Raw genomic sequence first — 20539 nt, 5'->3', positions numbered from 1 at the left:
TGTAGCTTTATCATATTAGGCAAAACTTGTGACTTTCACATTTGTTTGTATATGTGTGTGTGTGGGTTGTGTTCATGTAGAAGACAGAGGCCAATTTTTGATGATGTTTCTGTAAGTTGAAGCTGTCTACTTTCTTTTGTTTGTTCCAGTCAGGGTAACTTGACTTAGGCATCCACTTATCTCCACTTCCCCAGTGGTGGTTTTACAAGTGTGCACCAGCATTTCTAAGAATGTTTATTTGGCTTTTAGGGATCAAACTTAGGTTTTCATGCTTGTGGAACAACCACTTTACTAATGTAACTCTATACAACCCCAAATTTGTATGATTTTTATCTTCAGATTAAGTAAGACTTAAAGAGACTCATTCCATGAATATAAATGTAGAGTTGGAAAGGAATGGACTGTTACTGTGGATTTAATGTGATTATTTGGCTGATTTACCATTCCTCTTCTGTAGATATACGTCAGATTAAAACTATGTATATAGTAGTAATTATAAGAAAATGAGAACAGCTTGAGTTAAGTAGCATATGTAAAATTATTTATGTTTGCATTAATGGCTCTATATTGTAATCTAGAACATGCGATTATATTGTGACAAAGATAAACATCCTGTTATGTTAAAGATATAACAACCAAGACTTAGCAAGCATCATTGTTAGTGTCATGAGCTCCGCCAATTGGAAAAACTAGTAGAACTCATGTCCATTGATCTTTTATTCAATATCAAGCTCAGATTCTATCGAAAGACTGAGTGTTTCATACTTCCTCATGTTGATTATCACTTGTCCCATATAGTACAAAATGGTTTCAAACTCTAAATCTAATATAAATGTTGTGACTCCAATGGTATATTAGTTTCATTATATTAGAAATGGTAATAAAAACTGTCTCTACCTTGAAGACATTTTGAGCAGTTGATGTATGAACTAGTTAGTTCATTTAACTTATTTAAAATTAAGTTTATTTAATGACTATAACTTATTTCATTTGTTTGTTGTTTCCTACCAGATACAGGAAGAGTATGGAATAGATGTTTGCATATGTGAGTCATTCTTGATATTATAAAAGATTTTGTTTTTCAGTTAGTAATAGGCATGAAACTCTGAGCAATGAAGGAAGAGTATATGTCGTCCTAATGCCTAACAACTAACCTGAAGACAACCATGACGTTTATGTTCATTTTATGTAGAGTAAAGGTGGTGACACTCACATACTTAGCAAGAGAAAGTATATGTGAATATTTAATTGTCTAATGGGAAGACAGTGCAAAAAGCTCCCAGACAAACTAATGGCCAGAAGTAGATGCTATGTTGCATTTTCAATGATAGTTGGGTCAATAATATGCAAATTACATCCCACGGTCTCTATGCACAGTGAAACTACAAGAAGACTATCAACATCAACTCTGCATGAGTGTTCAAATGGGAAAAGAGTAAATATTTCTTCCTTAATCAGCTGGGTCAAGGTATGACGAGCTGATAAATGGTAATACTTAGCTGTGCAGCTTCAGACCCTCCATGTAGAAAGAAGCAGGGTTTATGAGGCACAGCATAATATTCAATCATTCCAAAGACTTTTTGATGAAAAGAGGACAGGTGTTCAGAGAATCCACACAGAAAGCTATCAATGGTGTCAATGAGTTTTTGAGAACCAAGAACAATGTCTTTAAACTGCTAAACTATGTGACAGAAACTTTCTATAGATGCTTCAGAGAAAGCTTATTGAGTGGGCGAGGCAACAGTAGCTAGTCCTAGCTTTTGAAGGCCCTGTATGGTTTTGGTGTGAGAGTTGCATCAGTAAACCACAAAATGAAGCTAAGGAATTAACTGTTTATAGGGCTGAACACTGAAATTTTTTTTGTTTGGCTACATAACATATTTCCTTTCCACAGGAGGTAGTTATGACAAATTAGAAGTCTGAAAATTTTCTGATGGTGTAAAGACACAGCTGTCACTCGGGAGGCACTGATCAGATTTCATAACCGCGTGGTCCCGTGGCGCTGCAGAGAGCTCCATATGCTCCCCCAAATGCTCCAGCTAAATCCACAAAACAAAACAAAACAAAAAGAAGAAGAAAAAGAAAAAAAAGTAGAAGAAAATCCAGCCTAAGTTTCACTTGTAAAAAATAAAATGATTAGATGGATTATTCATTTTTCATCTACAAAGAAAGTCTTGTTAACTGTTTATGTTTTTCAAAACTAATCTGTTTAAGAACAATTTTCTGCAGCTTGTTATGCCAGCTTTGTGATAAAGAGTGAATGGTGTACTTGGCAATACCCCAGAGTTTACTCCATTTCTATCCAAAGGTGGACTTTTAATGGATAGACAGAGAAGAACTAAGATCTTCAGGAGCGGTTACTTCTTAACAGGAACATTTGTATTAAACACTGTTCTGTCATCCCACAAAAATCATGTTTGCAAACTGTTAAGTACTGTGTGCAGAAATACTGTGTTCATTTCAAAGATGACAGTCTGGGACTTACGTGGTCATAAGTGAAGAGTATATGGATTCTTGACTGGTCCTTAAATACACATATTCCTCATAAACAATTTGCTTAGAAGCTTGTGTGACCCCTGAAGATAACAACTGTTTCCCATACATGGCAGCCCTACTTCTTAACGGTAAAAAGAAGATACAGTAATCTTTTATTTTATTGATAGTTCGAAGCAAGAAAAGTTTTATGTATCATAATATCATTTGGCATTTCATTATGCTAATCATAGCACAAAAATATTCCTATGAAAAATTTAAATACTGAAAGTTTCATGTGTAGGAAGGCATCTAGATTTCTAATGTTTATGACACTCACAGTTTAACTAGTTTAGATATTTTTATTAAAATACAAATAAGCATATTTCAAATTTGATATTGAAATAAAAAACTAAAATAGTAATAATTTAGGATCATCAAATATTGAATATTTTAGACAATTAAAGAGGCATTTTATTAATTCTAAATCATGTCTAGCCTGCATTAGCTACTTTATTCCTTGTATCATTAAATGAATACTACACATAAAAAATGTTACATTTTATTAGTTACCTTTGTGTTTATAATTTTCTGAAAGAAGAAAATATTTAGTTTTCTAGGATGGCACAAAGATTTTGTAAATATATGCTTTGTTGAGCATAGAAAATGAAGAAAATTATTTCTTAAATTCTGTGATGAATTACGGGGCACCTTTAACATTACATTTCACCTTGCAATACACACAAAATGTTTAATTACTGGAGGATTAATGGAGGTGGTTTATAATTAAGCTGAAGTATGAACTGATGTCATCGTCCCAGTGTGATGACATACATTTTCTGCCAAAGCACCTGTTGTTTTGGAAGGAAGCAGCTGATATCATTATCTGCGCAGCTAGATAGCCCATTTCCTGCTGCTTAAAAAATTATCCTAAGGGCTACCTAAGTTGGATTAATTCAGCGTTTATGCTTCCATACCCAGAGAAGAACAGAGCAGAGAAAAACAACACCATCACAATCAAAGGAAGAGAAAGTGAAAGGCATGCTGGGAGTGCAGAGAGGGAGGGAACAGTGAGCCCCACCTTCTGTGACTGAAGAATTCCCCATGGCTTTTGTAATTCTCTAAGAAGACACACTGATTACAAAACAGCAAGGCAATGAAGGTTCTTGTTTTGTTATGTTAACATAAATGACTAAATGGAATGTTACAATATGAGGTGGGAACAATATGGGCAATTTTACACTTTCATTTAGGACAGAGTACTAAATCCATGAATACAAACAAAGTCCCTTAATTTAAACATAGAATGTATACAGAATAAACAAACTACTGCCCAAAGATAAATGCAAACATTTCATTTTTCTCACATATATTAGAGATTTATATTTTCCCCCTCCCTCCCTCTTTTTGGTTTCGGTTTACCAGTTGACTATTGTATCTTTTGCAATATGATGCTTAGCAGTTAAGGTGACAGTAGTCTATATCTATGAGATATAAGCATATATTCAGCGTGAATACAACAGTCACTTATTCCATCTATGACTGTTGCCATTTAAAACCTAGGAAGAAAGTCCCAAAATCTAACAGCATAGGACTTTGCTGTCCCACACAAGCAAAACAATGCTCTAAGCACATACTTAGCAGTTTCCAAGTATGCTGGCCAGGCACACTGTGTTCACTGCACATCTCTTCTGTATGCTGGCCAGGCACACTGTGTTCACTGCACATCTCTGCTCGGTGCCCGCTGCAGTAGAGTTCTCTAAACTCAACCATTGGGTTTGTTTGTTTGCTTGTTTGTATTTGTTTTGTTTTTTTTTCCTCACTGACTTTAACTTGCTAATGACTATTGGTATTCTGTCCAAATTTAGACTCTATTTCCCATCACAAGGTTCACCAACCTGTGTCTTTCTGTCTTGCCTCAAGAAATAATGCTATTTGTGGAGCTGTATTTCAATCCTACAAAAGACTCAAGGCATGGGCTTGTTTTGCTAACACTGAATGAACATGAGGAACTTGGCATCTATGAAATTAAAATAACTTTGCTGTTGTCACTTGACTAGCAAGAGGTGCGACTGATAGCTAACATCCATATACCATAATTATGTCCATTATCTGATTTTTTTGTTTTTATTGCATAATATTTGTATTTACATTTCCCCCAATCTCATCTCCCCTCCCACACCCATTACCTCCATGAAGGTGCTCCCTCTCCCAACCACCCTCTCCCTGCTCAGTGCCTTGACATTCCCCTACACTGGAAAGACAAGCATTCACTGGACCAAAGGCCTCTCCTGCCATTGATGCCACAGAATGCTGTCCTCTGCTGCATATGCCCCTGGAGCCATGGGTCTCTTTATGTGTACTCATTGGTTGGTGTTTTATTCCCTGGAAGCTATGGTGGCTTTAGTTACTTGATAATTTTGTTCTTCCTCTTGTGTTTCAGACCCTTTCAGCTCCTTCAGTCCTTTCTCTACTTTCTTTACTGGGGTCCCCATTTTACTAAACTAAAACAGTAAGTTTAGTGGCTACATACTGGATGGATCCCCAGGAGCGGCAGTCTCTGGATGATTTCTTCTCCAATCCCTGCTTCTCTATTTGTCCCACTATTCCCTCCCATGAATGTTTTGTTCTCCCTTCTAAGAAGGACTGAGGCATCCACCTTCTGGTCTTCCTTCTCTTTGAGCTTCTTAATTTCTGTGGATGGTTTCTTGGATATTCTGAGCATTTGGGCTAGAATCCTCTTTTGAGTGAGTATATACTATGAGTGTTCCTTTGTAACTGGTTACCTAACTCAGGATGATAGCTTCAAGTTCCCTCATTTTCTTGGGGATTTCATAAAGTCATTGTTTATAACAGCTGAGTAGTACTCCATTGTGTAGATGTACCATACTTTCTGTATCCATACCTCTGTTGAAGGACATCCGGGTTTTTTTTAGCTTCTGGTTATTATAAATAAGGCTGCTAAGAACATAGTGGAACATGAATGCTTGTTAGATGTTGGAACTTCTTTTGGGTATATGCCCAGAAGTGGTATAGTTGGGTCCTCAGTTAGTATTATATCCACTTTTCTGAGAAACTGCCATACTGATTTCCAGACTAGTAGTACCAGCTTACAACCTCAACAGTGGAGGAGTGTTCCTCTTTCTCCACATCTTCACCAACATCGGTTGTCACATGAGTTCTTGATCTTAGACATTCTGACTGGTGTGAGGTAGAATCTCAGGGTTGTTTTGATTTGCATTTCCCTGATGACTAGGGATGTTGAACATTTCTTTAAGTTCTTCTCAGCCATTCAATATTCCTTAGTTGAGAATTCTTTGTTTAGCTTGGTATCTTTTTATTATTATTATTATTTTTAATTGAACAACTTTATTTTAAAAAACAAAAATTAATGTACAGATTTTAAAAAGCATTTTTGCATAAAAGTATATGAATACATTTTTGTTACTACTTGATATTTAAAGGTTTGATAGTATACCTTAAAATCTTACTAGTTACAATGAGCATAAAGTACATGTAAAACAAGATATAACCTGAAAAGAGTCAAAGATTTCTTGGTGTGTAAAAATTAAGCATAATAAATTTTCTTTTATTTATTTTTGGACCTTTGTTTTTCTTGAACTTCATATAGTCTGTAAGTTGTTTCTGGGGTGTTCAGAGCTCTCTGGGATTAGTATCCAATTATCAATGACTGTTCTTTTGTGACTGGATTACCTCACTCAAGATAATATTCTCTAGATGAATCCATTTTCTTAAGAATTTCATAGTCATTGTTTCTGATAGCTGAGTAGTACTCCATTGCATAAATATACCATACCACAATTTTTGTATTCATTCAACTACTGAAGGATATCTGGGTTCTTTCCAGCTTCTGGCTATTATAAATAGAGCTTCTATGAACTTTGTGGTTCATGTGTCTTTGTTGTATAGTGTAGTAACTCTGGGGTATATGCGCAGAAGTGGAATAACTCGGTCTTCAGGTAGTACTATGTCCAATTTTCTGAGAAAACACCTGACCGGTTTCCAGAGTGGTTGTACCAGTATATAACCCCATCAACCATAGAGAAGTGTTTCTCTTTCTCTGCATCCTTGCCAGCATCTGCAGTAATCTGAATTTTTTGATCTTAGCCGTTCTGATTGGTGTGAGGTGGAATCTCAAGGTTGTTTTTGATTTGCATTTCCCTGATGGTTAAGGATGTCCAGGACTTCCTTAGAGGCTTCTCAGCCATTCGATATTTCTTAATTGAGAACTTTTTGTTTAGCTCTGTACCCCACTTTTTAATAGGGTTGTTTGATTCTCTGGTATGTAACTTCTTGAGTTCTTGTATACCTTGGATATTAGGTCTCTATCTGATGTGGGGTTAGTAAAGATCTTTTCCCACTCTGTTGGCTGCTGCTTTGTTTTCTGGACAGTGTCCTTAGCCTTACAGAATGTTTGAAATATCATTAAGTCCCATTTGTCAAAATTGACCTTAGATCATGAGCCACTGGTGTTTTGTTCAGGAAATTTCTCATGTGCCTATGCGTTCTAAGGTTTCCCCTAATTTCTCTTCTAACAGTTTCAGTGGACCTGGTATATTATGGAGATCTTTGACCCACTTGCACTTGAACTTTGTACAAGGAGAAAAGAAAGGGTCTATTTTCATTATTCTGCATGCTGAGTGCCAATTGGACCAACACCATTTGTAGAATAGACTGTCTTTTTTCCATTGAAAGTTTATAGCTCCTTTGTCAAAAATCAAGTGACCATATATGTGAAGGCTCATTTCTGGATCTTCTATTTTATTCCATTGATCCACATTCCTATCTCCATACCAGTACCATATAGTTTTTATCACAATTGCCTTGTAATATAGCTTGAGGTCAGGGACAGTGATTCCTGCAGATGTCTTCTTGTTGTTGAGGATGGATTTTGGTATTCTTGGTCTTTTGTTATTCCAGATAAAATTGCACATTGCTCTTTCCTTCTCTATGTAGAATTTGGTTGGAATATTGATTGGGATTGCATTGAATCTGTAGATTGCTTTTGGTAAGATGGCCATTTTTACAATGTTGATCCTTCCAGTCCATGAGCATGGGAGATCTTTCCATTTTCTGAGATCTTCCTCGATTTCCTTCTTTAGAGGTTTGAAGTTCTTGTCATACAGGTCCTTCACTTGCTTAGTTAGAGTCACACCAAGGTATTTCAAATTTTTTAATGAGTATTGTGAAGGGTATCTTTTCCCTAATTTTTTTTCCACATTTGTCCTTTGAGTAGAGGAAGGCTACTGATTTGTGTAAGTTAATTTTATATCCAGCCACTTTGCTGAACTTGTTTATCAGCTGTAGAAATTCTCTGGTGAAATTTTTTGGGGTCACTTATGTACACTATCATGTCATCTGCAAACAGTGATGGTTTTACTTCTTCCTTTCCAATTTGTATCCCTTTGATTTCCTTTTGCTGTCTAATTGCTCCGGCCAGGATTTCCAGTACTATGTTGAATAGGTAGGGGGATAATGGATAGCCTTGTCTAGTTCCCAATTTTAGTGGGATTGCTTCAAGTTTCTCATCGTTAAGTTTGATGTTGGCTATTGGTTTGCTGTATATTTCTTTTATTATGTTTTGGTATGGGCCTTGGATTCCTGCTTTATCCAAGACTTTTAACATGAAGGGGTGCTGAATTTCGTCAAATGCTTTCTCAGCATCTAGTGAGACGACCATGTGGTTTTTTTTTTTCTTTGAGTTTGTTAATATGGTAGATTACGTTGATTGATTTCCATATATTAAACCATCCCTTTATCCCAGAGATGAAGCCTACTTAATTGTGGTAAATTATCCTTTTGATGTGTTCTTGGATTTAGTTTGCAAGCTTATTTTTAATAGGATTGATTGATTCTCTTGAGTCTAACTTCTGGAGTTCTTTGTATATATTGGAAAATAGCTTTCTATTTTTATTACTGTGTGGTTTTTAGCTAATTTTCTCAAGTTCTTTCTGTTCCATTTTCTTTTGTGAAAGCTAATGTTTCCAAGTGACAGACTTCTTTCCAGAATACGCACTGCTTTCAGTTTTTAGAATTCTTCTCTCTTCCTGCATTCTTAATCTATAAGGACTCTGACTGCAGCCCCTCAGTATATTTTAGGCTCATGGCATATGCTGTACTTTATTTCAATCATAATGTGAGCTTTGTCATCATGGTTAGCACATTGTGTATAGAATTCTGAAATATCCTTTGATAATAAAATATTCTTCAAAATTAATTTTTGCTCTTATATGCTATTGACCTTATTCTTATCTTCTCTGGCCTGCAGTCCCTCTATCTTCTATCTTGGAAAGAGGGAGAACTGTGTGTGGAAAACTCTTTTCTAAGTGACAATTAAAAGAATCTTACCATTCCTATCTGATAGTCCAAGTATAAGTAAGACTTTCTTAATGTCCTCTGATGAACTCTCTTTACAGTTTTAAAAGGTGAGCACAGTCAAAGATCACAAGGGACACTATATAATCTAGATTTAAGTTTATCTTATTCACTTCTGGTGACTTTTTATTGACACTATTAATATGTGTTAACTATAAATAATAAAAAATAGAACTCAGAAGGTTTATGTAGCTTTTAATGTAACTGATGTCATAATATAGAAATTACAATATATTATGAAAAAAACCCAAGGTCTAGAATAACTGGCTTAACTTGGCGTGTGAATTTATCTGTCTGTGTGTGTGTGTGTGTGTGTGTGTGTGTGTGTGTGTGTGTGTGTCTGTGTCTGTGTGTGTGTTTTCACATATCTTCAGGTCAAATATGTAATTTTGTTTGCAATACATGCATTTATTGAATAGAATTGACAGAAAACTTTTGATAAAATGATTATTTTGACACTTATTAACTTGTAATATATTAATTGCATATCATATACATGTATTATTAATTCATTTACTTTTTCAATATTTTAAAACAAATTAACTGAAAATGTTGAACATAATGCAACTACCAGAGAATTTTTATCTAACCAGAAAAATATTGCCTGTTCTTAAAATATGAATACCTTTAACAAAACCATAGAAAAACCAAAAGATTTCTTTACTGGCATCCTTGGGGCAGCATCCAAAAGTTCCAATTCCTTTTCCAATGGTTTCCAGGTTTCATTCTAGGCTCTGTGGGCCACATGTCCTACATGGACAAATTTGCAGGAAAAGCATTTATAAAATAAAGTATGAGAACTACAAGTGACAGTGTATTTCTTCCAAGATTGTTGACAGATAAACCCTATGACCAGCTTCAGAGAGCAGGGAGAGAGGAATATAGCACTAGAACTCAAGAGCAGATGTCACGGTATAGTCGTTGAAGCTGACTGTCAGACCTACCCTTGATGATCTTGGTAATGAATGTCCTAGTTATAGATGTAACCAAGCTTGCTCCCTGGCCTCCTGCTGGCTGACTCCAACAGGATATGAATGTACATACATGTTTGTAGAACAAGACATCCAGGAGTCATTATAACTGATACACAAAAGGAAAAGGGATCTGGAGAGCATTCAGGGACTCTTGTCTCTTCATTTTATTTACTTAGCAGTGAGGCTCATTTTTGTGCCCACAAAGCACAAAGAATCATATTGTTTTGATAGGTGATTAAAAATTCCTGAAGAAGAGAACACTGTCTTTCTTTTTCTAATAAATCTGCCATTTGTCAACAAAAATAGCCTGAAAAGTGGAAAGACTCCAGATATCATAAAAATACTAAATTAACATCTCAGATGCATGAGTGGACTATACTTCCTATTAGTTGGGGACTACACAGGTCCCCAAGTCATCCTCTTGAAAACATGGGCATTGTGACTGCTGCCATTTGCATGGCAGAACTAGATGGTACAATATTTTGGTAAAATATTACATATTTTGATTCTACAGCATGAAGAAATCATGCAGCAGCTGTGCTAGACTCTTCAATGCTGGTTAGCTGTCACAGTGCTTAAAAGCATTTTGCAAGATGTGGAGAATTGTCATCAATGGTCCATCTTGGAAACATACTTACAGATTATATGGTCAGTACACTAGACACAATGGAGCATAGCACCTGTGGATGCTAGAACCAACTGATTAGATTTAAGGCTGATTCTACCCAAGGTAATTAGTATCTGGTACTATACAAGTCCTGTCCAAAGCTTATAAATGGCATATACATTAGGCAATAGCCAAGAATCTACTGTTATTTTGCTAAATGAAAATAATGTGAAGACTAGAATTATTTCTAAATATGTATGATTATGTTCACAGATTATTACTGATGTTGGGCTTGGTCATATATGTTTGTTTTGGATTTTTTTGTTTTTCAATTTTTTTTTTTTTGGTGTTGAGTAGAATTTACTGGAGTGATTCATAAATGATCACAGTGCTAAGAAGTGACTATAGAAAACTCAGCTTTAGTTAGAGATAAAACCCTGTAACCACTTCCCTTTCTCAATGCTGAGACTACCCCTTGCTTGAACCTGTACAGAACTGAAATATACCTGCACAGTTTCTGTGAGTTTGTATGTTCTTAATACTAGTATGTATAAAAGACACCATTCCCTGGAAGTAATCAACCACCTACATCTCTTATAATCTTTTTGCCTCCTTTTCCACTTATGGAACCCTTAGTTTGAGGGGAGGAGTTTAATGAAGACATCCCATTTATGATTGAGTATCACAAAGTATTCCTCCTTCTGTACAGTGTCGAGTAAAATTCTATCTACTGCAAGAGAAGCTTTGCTGATAAAGATTGAGTTATGCCCTGATGCACAAATTTTATAATATGCAATTGATACTTGTTGGCAAAAGGAAAATCACTTTCCACCTATGATGTGTAACTGGGCATAACACCACCATTTAAGGGCATGTCCTAGGTCCAGAAGTAGTTGATCAACACTAAACAAACTTCATGTTATGTTTTGTGGATATGTTGCTTTCTTTTGTTTTGGTTTGTTATTTTTTTATTTATTATTATTTTAATTTATAAATGTTTGTTTTATTTTATATTGAGAGTTATGGAAAACATATAATTGGTGTGTAGCAAGGCTAGGAAAGGAATAAAAAATGATTAAAATATAAGAACAACTCTTTTTTTAGGCCAATAGTTATTCTGATGCCTAAACAAAATAGAGACACAATGAAGAACAAAAATTACAAAACAATATTTCTGATGAATATAGAAACAAAAATTTCAATAAAATGATTGTAAACTGAATCTAAAAACACGTCAACCGTCTACCGTGTTCAAATAGGCTTCAACTCAAAAATGCAGAGATTGTTTAACATATGTAAATCAATAAATTTAATCCACCATATAAACAAACCAAAATACAACAGGTACCAGATCATCTCAGTTGGATAATAAGAGGTCCTTTAACAAATCCAATACTCCTTGATGACAAACTAGAGAGACCAGAGAGACAAGGGACAGGATTTAATATAATAAAGACAATTTACAGCAAGCTAACAGCCAACATCAACATAATTAACAGAAACGCAAAGCATTTTTACTACAATCAGGAATAAGAAACGGTTGTCCACTCTTCTTATACATATTCAGTAAAGTACTTGAAGTCTTTGCTAGAAAAATAAGACAAATGCGGAAATCCAAAGATTAGTAGTTGGAACAAAAGGAATCACAGTCTTCTTCTTCTTCTCTTTTCTTTTTTTTTTTTGTTTTTCGGTATGATAGAGAAGTATGCATAAATGACCTTAAAATGCCACTTGAATATCATATAGCTGAAAAACACTTTCAGCAAAGTAGCAGGACACAAAATGAAAACACCAATACCAGTAGCCGCCTATATACAAATGACAAGTAGATTGAGAAAGAAATCAGAGAAACAATATCTTCCACAATAGCCTCAATAACATTTAATAAAATATCTTGGGGGTGATTCTAATCAACCAAGCAAAAGATTCGTATAATAAGAACCTTAAGATATTGAAGAAAAATTTTAAAGAAGATATCAGAGGATGGAATGAGCTCCCACGCTCACAGACTAGTAGTGTTAACATAGTAAATATATCTCAGATTCAATACGATTTTTATAAAATTCCAACTTAATTCTTCACAAATATTGAAAGTACAAATTTTCAGCTTCACATGGAAACAAAAATTACCCAAGATAGCTTAAAACAATCCAGAATAATAAAAGAACTGCATGAGGCAACCCCATCCCTGACCTTGAATGGTACTTCTGAGCTATATTTGGAAGAAGGAGGAATAGAAGAAGGAGGGGAAAAAAGCATGATATTAGCATAAAATGATAAATAAAACAATGTAATTAAATTGAAGAAGCAGACATAAGTTCAGACACCTACAAAAATTTTTTTTTTTAAGAAGCGAAAAAATACACACTGGAAAAAAATGACAGAATATTTAACAAATGCTGCAGGTTAAATTGAATGGTTACATGCAGAAAGGTGCAAATAGTTCACGATCACCCGGCACAAACTCAAATCTAAATGCACCAAAGATCTCAACATACAGTCAGATACAGTGAACCTGGTTAGAAGAAAAAGTGGGAAATATTTTTGAACACAGTAGCACAGGGAAGCATTTTCTGAACAGAATGCTGATAGCTCTGGCAGTCCAACTGATAAGTGGGGCCTCACATGCTTTGTTCTGGTTGTATGAAACTCTGAGCTTTACATTTGGGTCTATGCATTTAAACTTATGTTTGGTGAACAATATGAGATGAGGGTCTATTTCTTCCTTCTACAATTGGTTGAAGAAAAACAAAACATAATCCAAGAAATTATTAGTGTTTTTAAGTAATATGATATTCGCATCATGTCATATCATAATAGTAATAGCCTAATTTGCACTATCAAGAAGATTGTTCTTCGTGCAGTTGTGTCAATAACACAGAATGAGTAAAAGCCAATTACTTCAGAATTAGTACAAAATGGCTATCTAATGTGACAAAGTAGTCACTCATAGATATATATCTACATGATGAAGAAGCATGTTCAAAATTTCAGTGTGATATAGTAATAAAGGATAAATCATCTTCAGAGTATAAGCAGAGGTTCACTCAGGTTTTAGAACAGAGTTGAGTTCCTAGATTGTCTTTTTAAAATTTAGAACAGAAATAAAATGTGAGAGAAAAGTTGTTTTTGTTTTGTTTTGTTTTTGTCTGTTTTATACTTCTATCAAACAGCAGAATCACAACTTCTATGACTGTAGTCTTGTATTATGGCCACCAACAAAAATTGGAGAAGACTATTAGGATTGGAAAACAGTTGTGTGCCAAGAATGATCACCATGGGGCGGCGGTAGCTGCGGGCTGCGCGGGAAGCGGGACGCTGCTGCAGCTCGCCCCGACTTTGAGCGGCCGAGATAAATTTCAGTATGTAGTCCAAGCTTGAGTCTGTGATCCACCTGCCTTAACTTTTTTAGTAGCTTGGATTATTCTACAACACCTGACTCTTAATATTTCTAAGCTGAAAAATCAAAATTATTGTTTTTGAAACAAAGATGGTTAAGGAAAGGTGTCAGAAAGGTCCTTTCAAGATACTCTTGAAGACATTAAGAAGCGGATGAAAGAAAAAAGGAATAAGAACTTGGCGGAGATTGGCAAGCGCAAGTCCTTAATTGTTGCACCATGCCAAGTACCCACTAACACTTCCACATTGCTGAAGTATTACCAAGATAACAACAAGTTGTTAGTGTTGGCTTTGGAAAATGAGAAATCCAAAGTGAGAGACGCTCAGGACACCATCCTGCAGCTAAGAAGAGAGTGCTACTTCCTCACATGTCAGCTGCACACACTGAAGAAGACGCTGGCCTCCCAGCAACTCAAAGACTCTGCTCAGAACTGGAAAGGATGTCCCTCAGAAGTAGTCTCCAGCAGTGACAATACGACCAGGGACTCGTCTGTGAAAACCTTAGAGCAAATTGCTCTTGAAGAAACTGACTGTTTCTACTAAACCACAGAACCAAGTCCTACTGTTACAAGTCCTATTGTTACACCAGAGACACTGGGTTGTGATTTTGATTCAGGCAAAGTCAACTCTACTGATGAAATCTTACCTAGAACTGTATCTTTCCGCCAACACTCAAGGAAAGATTTTAGTAATACAAGTAACTCCATTGCCTTAGAGGATTGTAAAGCCAGTTCAACAGTGGAGCAGTCCTTGGAAGTTAAAACAGATAGATGTAGAGACCTAACCATAACCCTGCATAGACTTGAAAATGTAGAACAAAATGCTTGTCTGTGGAACAAAGACCAAACTGATTTATGCTATAGACTGATTAACCCATCAGAGATTACTAAAACACAGGAAGTCATTTTATCATCTAAACCTGAACAAATAGAAAGCGAGCATAAACGTACACAAAAAAGAAGAGCAGAGAAAAGAACCAACCAGAGATGCAAGTCAAAATCCTCATTGAGAAGTAAGGGCAACAAAGGCAAAAATAAGCAGGCTTTACCACCTACACGGGGTGAGCGTATCAGTTCCAGTGATGCTTATGATTTTAATGTAAAAGAACGTGTTCACCACACCCCATTCCGACAAAAAGTGAGCAGCGACTTCAACCGAGAAACTGACGGTGCAGAAGTGAGTGTCCTTGAATGCAGTACTTCTGAGGGTGAGTCTGATGACCTCTACCTGCCTCCTTACAAGAGCTTGCAAGACAACACAGACTCAGATAGGCCAGTTACCAGGCCTAAAAGAGGACTGAAGTGCCCAGAGGAAAAAGAGATGGAGGAGATGCTGCCATCTACAGCTTCTACTGGTACCCCACCTGAGACTCAACAGTCACCTTATTGTAGCCTAAAGGATGTCACCAATATCCTGTGGCATCCTATAGTGAAAATCAGGAAGCTTTCTCTGACTTCAAAACAGCATGAAGACAGCCCAGCAGTGTCCCTGAGTAAACGCCGGTGTAGCACCATCACAAGCTATAAAGAGCCAACACTCATTTCGAAGCTAAGAAGAGGGGACCCTTTCACAGACTTGTGTTTCTTGAATTCTCCTGTTTTCAAGCAGAAAAAGGATATGAGGCATGCTAAAAGAAGAAAGAAAACGCAGTGACTTGTTTGATTGGATACTGTTGAAGGTGATCCTTCTCTTTTGTCTAATAGAGTGTTATGAGACAGTGTGCAAAGGGCAGAGCTTCCCTCATCAGACTCTGGGTCAGGACTGTCCCTTAGACCTATACTTTATGGATTACTACCAACATCCAAAACTTCTCAGACATCTTTTATTCCCTTAAGCGGAATACTTGCAGAGTAGAAAACTTACATAGGGTGTAGATCTTTTCTAAACCTGAACACCACAGTAAGACATACCATAAGTTGGTGAGGATTCCTTCTGTCATAGTGATTCTTCTGTAAAGCACATATGGAATTGTGATTAAGAGAATTAATGAATTGGGTTCTGGAACAAGGTAACTTGTGAACTATGAGTACAGTGCTGTTCCTCAGCATAATAGCATGTCATGGACTGCTGGATAGCCCTTCGTGTGGCCAGTCTACGGTGTAAAAGTGTGAATAAAAGGGGCTTCTGGTTTTGGTCTAAGTATCCAGTTCAGAAAAGTGAATCTCCGCGTGTGTGTGTATGTCTTTAAAATGAAAGCACTGTAACTGGTCCACTGTTAAAGACCGATGAAGCCTATGATGCCCGCCTACAGCTCTTAATGAGATAATCTTGATTATCTTCCTTTCTAGCCTTTATCACCCCCTCTTAGCTGGAACCTCTTCTGTCTTCTTTGTCAATGTTCCCCTTCTCTTCCCATTAGATTTGTCCTGTCAAATTTTCCCACCCGCAGCACCTCAGAGCCAACATAAAGACATTTCAATTTTCATTAAATCAGCAGTAGGGCATTTGTCTCACATGGGCAAGGCCCAGGGATAAATCCCACTGCAAACAGATTTTTTAAGTTGTCAGAAGGGTCTTCTGTTGTTCTCAGATTTGACCCACATCTGCATTACTTCCTACGTTCACCATCAAACTGAGAGTGGTCTTTCTGTCCCTCGTGTGCATCCCTCTCACTCATCACAGCCTATGTTTTAGCCACTGTGTTTACACACTGAGGAGAGGACCCACAACCCTGTGTGTGGTAGGAGTAGTCACAGCAGTCCTCAGCCACTCCATTTATCATTTTCTAATGCCATGGTACCTTGAAAGTAACCATTTAACTCAAAGTAAATGCAATTAAAAGTCCAGTTTCAGTCTCAGTTGGCCTCATGTAGCTGTGATTACCATAGTACAGCCTACGTAGAGATAGGCTGTATCTGTTTTGGACATGCTAAATTTTGCTGCTTGGCTTGTAGAACTCCAGATATTCATTTTCTGGCTCTTTGTCAAAAAAGCTTCCCAAAGCCTGATACACTGCATACCTGTAATTTCAGCATGATAGAGGCTGAGGCAGGAGGATCCTATTTATACTAGCTGTACTACTACTGATCTCAACAAAAAACAAAAATCCACTTCCTGCTTTAGACAATTAAATGACTGCTTCATAGGTCGGCGTGTCGAGTGTCCCCGTGACACTCCATGCCAGTCACTTATTTTAAAGCTGGTGGTAGACCTTTAGTCTTCTTTGCCTTTCAATATTCTTGCTGGAGTGTTTACTCGTGGGCTATTAAGGGGTTTGTGTCGTTTTTATAAAATATGTATTGTATTGTATATGTTGTACATACCATTAATAATTGACTTAAGAGTTTGAGATATCCCTGGACAGTAGATATAGTTATTTCTGTTGTTATATAATATCATATAAATAAACCAGACGTAATGACCTCTAAAAAAAAAAAAAAAAAAGAATGATCACCATGGGTCTAGAATCACTACGGGTACCAAGATAACCACAAAAGTGAGAATGATGACTATGTTGGCAAAGATGTGGCTTTAAAGAATAGAAGATTCTGGAGACCATCAGGAAAACAGCTAGAAGTCAGTAGGAACTTCCAAAAATACATGGGAAAAGGAATTGTATTCATTAGTGTTGGATTCTGTAATTTAAAGCTGAAACCCAAAGCCAGCGAAAATTTAAATGTCTTACAAGTGGTGTGTGAGTATTTACAAACAAGTTTATGGGGTCTTTGGAAATGAGTTCACATTTGAAGATATTTTGAAGTTAACTGAGATATGATATAATAAATGGGATAAAATTTAAGTAGAGTACTTGAGAAGTCTTCCTAAGTCTACGTTTTATCTTAAGTTCGCCATGACAGTAAAAGTACTCGTGTGAATAAACATAAATATACATGTGTAATTACATTTGTTTACATTTTCTTGATCTGATACTTGATTTTTAGAACATTAATTTGAAAAATATTGCTTCATTAAATTATCATGGTCATCTTATAATAATAACTCAGTAATCTATGTGGGCTCATAATTCATAACCTTGATATAATGAACTCAAGAGTTAAACTAGATTATGAGCTATTATATTCTGAAAAACAAATGGGTCCATATTCTTAGGACAAATGAATAGGGTGAGATATTGTAGGAAGAAAAGGCAGATATTCCTCTGGCTTTGGATTAAACCAAAGGCATAGAAAAACACATTTATAAGTAAGTTTAAATTTTATATAAAAAACATGATTTTATAACTGAGCATAGTGGCTTTGGTTTGCAAAATGGTCACTTGGGAAACTGAATTTAAAAGGAACATGGGTTTAAAATCAGTCTAAGAACAAGTTGACAATAAATTAGCAAATGAATGTTTTAAAGACCATATTAAATCCTAACATGTTATCACATCCCCAGTGACTCAAACCAAACATCAATATATGTCTGTAGCTCTTTAGTGGGTTTAAGATCATTAGCTTTAATTATGACAACACTTAGGCCATTGTATTAATTTGCTTTTCATTATAAACAACTTAAAAACAGAAAAGATATATTTGGCTTACAGACTAATAGGGTTTTGCTCATGGCCCACTGGTTTCACTGCTTTCAGGCCTTTATCAAGTAGGAAACATCAAGGTAGAAAGACATAAAGAAGAGATGTTGCTAACCTTATGGCAATCAGCAAGTACACAGAGAAGCAAGAAGAGATCAGAGGTATAATACACCATTCAATGAAAAGAGCCAGTGAACTACTTCCTACTCAATATATTTGTATTTTATTAGTAGTAGTATTTTTTTAATGGTCCAGACAATAGGCCTCCTGGTCCACCCTCTGAAAGGTCGTCATCTCATTCCTCATGTCCTGTCTCCAAGAAGATGTCCCCACCCATCCCACCTCACCAGCCCTCCCCACACCATAAGGCCTCAAGTCTCTTTAGTGTTAGGTTCATCTTTTCTGACTGAGTCCAGACCCAGCAGTCCTCTGATGTATATGTGCTGGGAGCCTCAAATTAGCTGGTGAATGTTATCTGGTTGGTGGCTCAGTGTCTGAAAGATATCTGGCATCCAGGTTAGTTGAGACTGCTGGTCATCCTGTGGGGCCACCCTCCTCCTCAACGTGCTCTAGCATTTCCCTAATTCAAACTCAGGAGTTCCTGGCTTGTGTCCATTGGGTGAGTGTAAGGCATCAATGCTCTCAGCCGCTTGTTTGGCTTCTAAAAATGGACAGCTAAACTAGGTTCCTCTCTGTAAGCACCCCAGAGTATCAGCAATAGTATCATATTTGGTGCTCCTTGAACTGGATCCCAATTTGGGCCAGTCATTGAACTTCCTGTCTCTCAGTATCTTCTCCATTTTTGTCCCTGTAGCTCTTTTAGACAGGAACAATTCTGGATTAGAGTTTTTAACTGTAGGATGGCAACTCCATTCATCACTTAATGCCCTGTCTTCTCACGGGAAGGACTAAACAAATTCCCTCTCTTCACTATAGAGCATTTTACCTAAGTTCCTTCTCTTGAGTCCTGAGCATCTCTTACTTTCCAGGTCTCTGGTACATTCTAGGGATTCTCTCCACCTTGTACCTGCTGAGGTTGCCTGTTTCCATTCTTTCTGTGGAGTCTCATACTTTCACTCCTGCCACCCCATACCAGATGATGTTCCCCTTCTCCCAACCCCAGTCTCCTCTCCCATCAGAACCCTTCCTCTCTCTGTCTGCGATAATTGCTTTCTTCTCCATCTCAAGTGGGATTGAGGCATTCTCACTTAAGACCTTAAGCTTGTTAAGCTTCTTGAGTACTATGAATCATATCTTGGGTATTCCATATAGTTTTGGCTAATATCCACTCATTAGTTAGTACATACCATGCATGTCCTTTTGAGTCTGATTTATCTCACTGAGGATGGTATTTTCTAGTTCCATCCATTTGCCTGAAAATCTCAAGATGTTCTTGTTCTTAATAGCTGAGTAGTAGTTCATCCTGTAATTAAATAAATAGTGAATTAGTCAGTCCACTGATGTAGTTAATACCCTCATGATCCAGCCAGTTCTCTGTGGTACCACTAGATGGAGAGCTTGCTCTCATCACAAGTAACATTTGGAGAAACAGTCCATACAGAAACTCTAACAACTATATCTCCACTTCTTGCTTTTTTTTACCTTTTAAAAAATATTTGCTTTATTATTATTTTATTTATATGTGTGTATGCCTGAAAGTATACATATGCATCATGTGTGTCCTGATGCAGACAGGCCAGAAGAGGGCATGAGGCATCCATATTTAAAGTTATATGAGGTGATAATGGCAGAGTTGACTACTAAGAACTGAACAAAGATATGGCCTGTTTAAAAGGGGCAAATGCTATTTTTTTCAATTTTATTGGATATTTTCTGTATTTACATTTCAAACGCAATACCCTTTCTCCCCACTCCCCTACATCCCCCCCAACTTACTTCCATGAAGGTGCTCCCTCTCCCAATCACCCTCTCCACCTTAGTGCCTTGGCTGGTTGAGGATGTTGTTCTTCCCATGAGGTTGAAAAACCATTCAGCTTCTTCAGTTCTTTCTCTAGTACTTTCACTGGGGTCCCCATGTTTAGTCTGATGGTTAGCTGCAAGCATTCTCATCTGTATTTATATGACTCTAGCAGAGTCTCTGAGGAGACATCCATATCTGGTTCTTGACCGTAAACACTTCTTGGCATCAGAAATAGTGCTTGGGTTTGGTGGCTGTATATGGGGTGGTTTTCCAGATAAGGCAGTCTCTGTAGATCT

General features: G+C 36.7%; 1 protein-coding gene and 1 long non-coding RNA gene across 2 annotated transcripts in view; both read left to right on the top strand.

Annotated features, from left to right (window-relative positions):
- Window positions 1–2663, top strand: part of LOC308433914 — a 39111-nt gene extending 36448 nt beyond the window's left edge. Inside the window, exons 4-5 of the long non-coding RNA XR_013975458.1 lie at window positions 1012–1045; window positions 1895–2663. This is a non-coding gene — a long non-coding RNA (uncharacterized lncRNA). The remainder of the gene's footprint in view (window positions 1–1011; window positions 1046–1894) is intronic.
- Window positions 2664–13939: 11276 nt separating this feature from the next.
- Window positions 13940–15501, top strand: LOC308434557 (shugoshin 1-like; the record flags this gene model as incomplete). The annotated part of the gene is given in 3 exon segments (XM_080934867.1): window positions 13940–13958; window positions 13961–14388; window positions 14392–15501. Coding segments are annotated over 3 exon segments (1557 nt in total).
- Between the last annotated feature and the right edge of the window lie 5038 nt (window positions 15502–20539).

This window comes from Micromys minutus (genome assembly GCF_963924665.1).
Source record: "Micromys minutus genome assembly, chromosome: 21".
In the NCBI taxonomy this organism is placed as follows: domain Eukaryota; kingdom Metazoa; phylum Chordata; class Mammalia; order Rodentia; family Muridae; genus Micromys; species Micromys minutus.
Note: the sequence above shows the minus strand (reverse complement) of the source record. Positions and strands in the feature narration are given on the sequence as shown.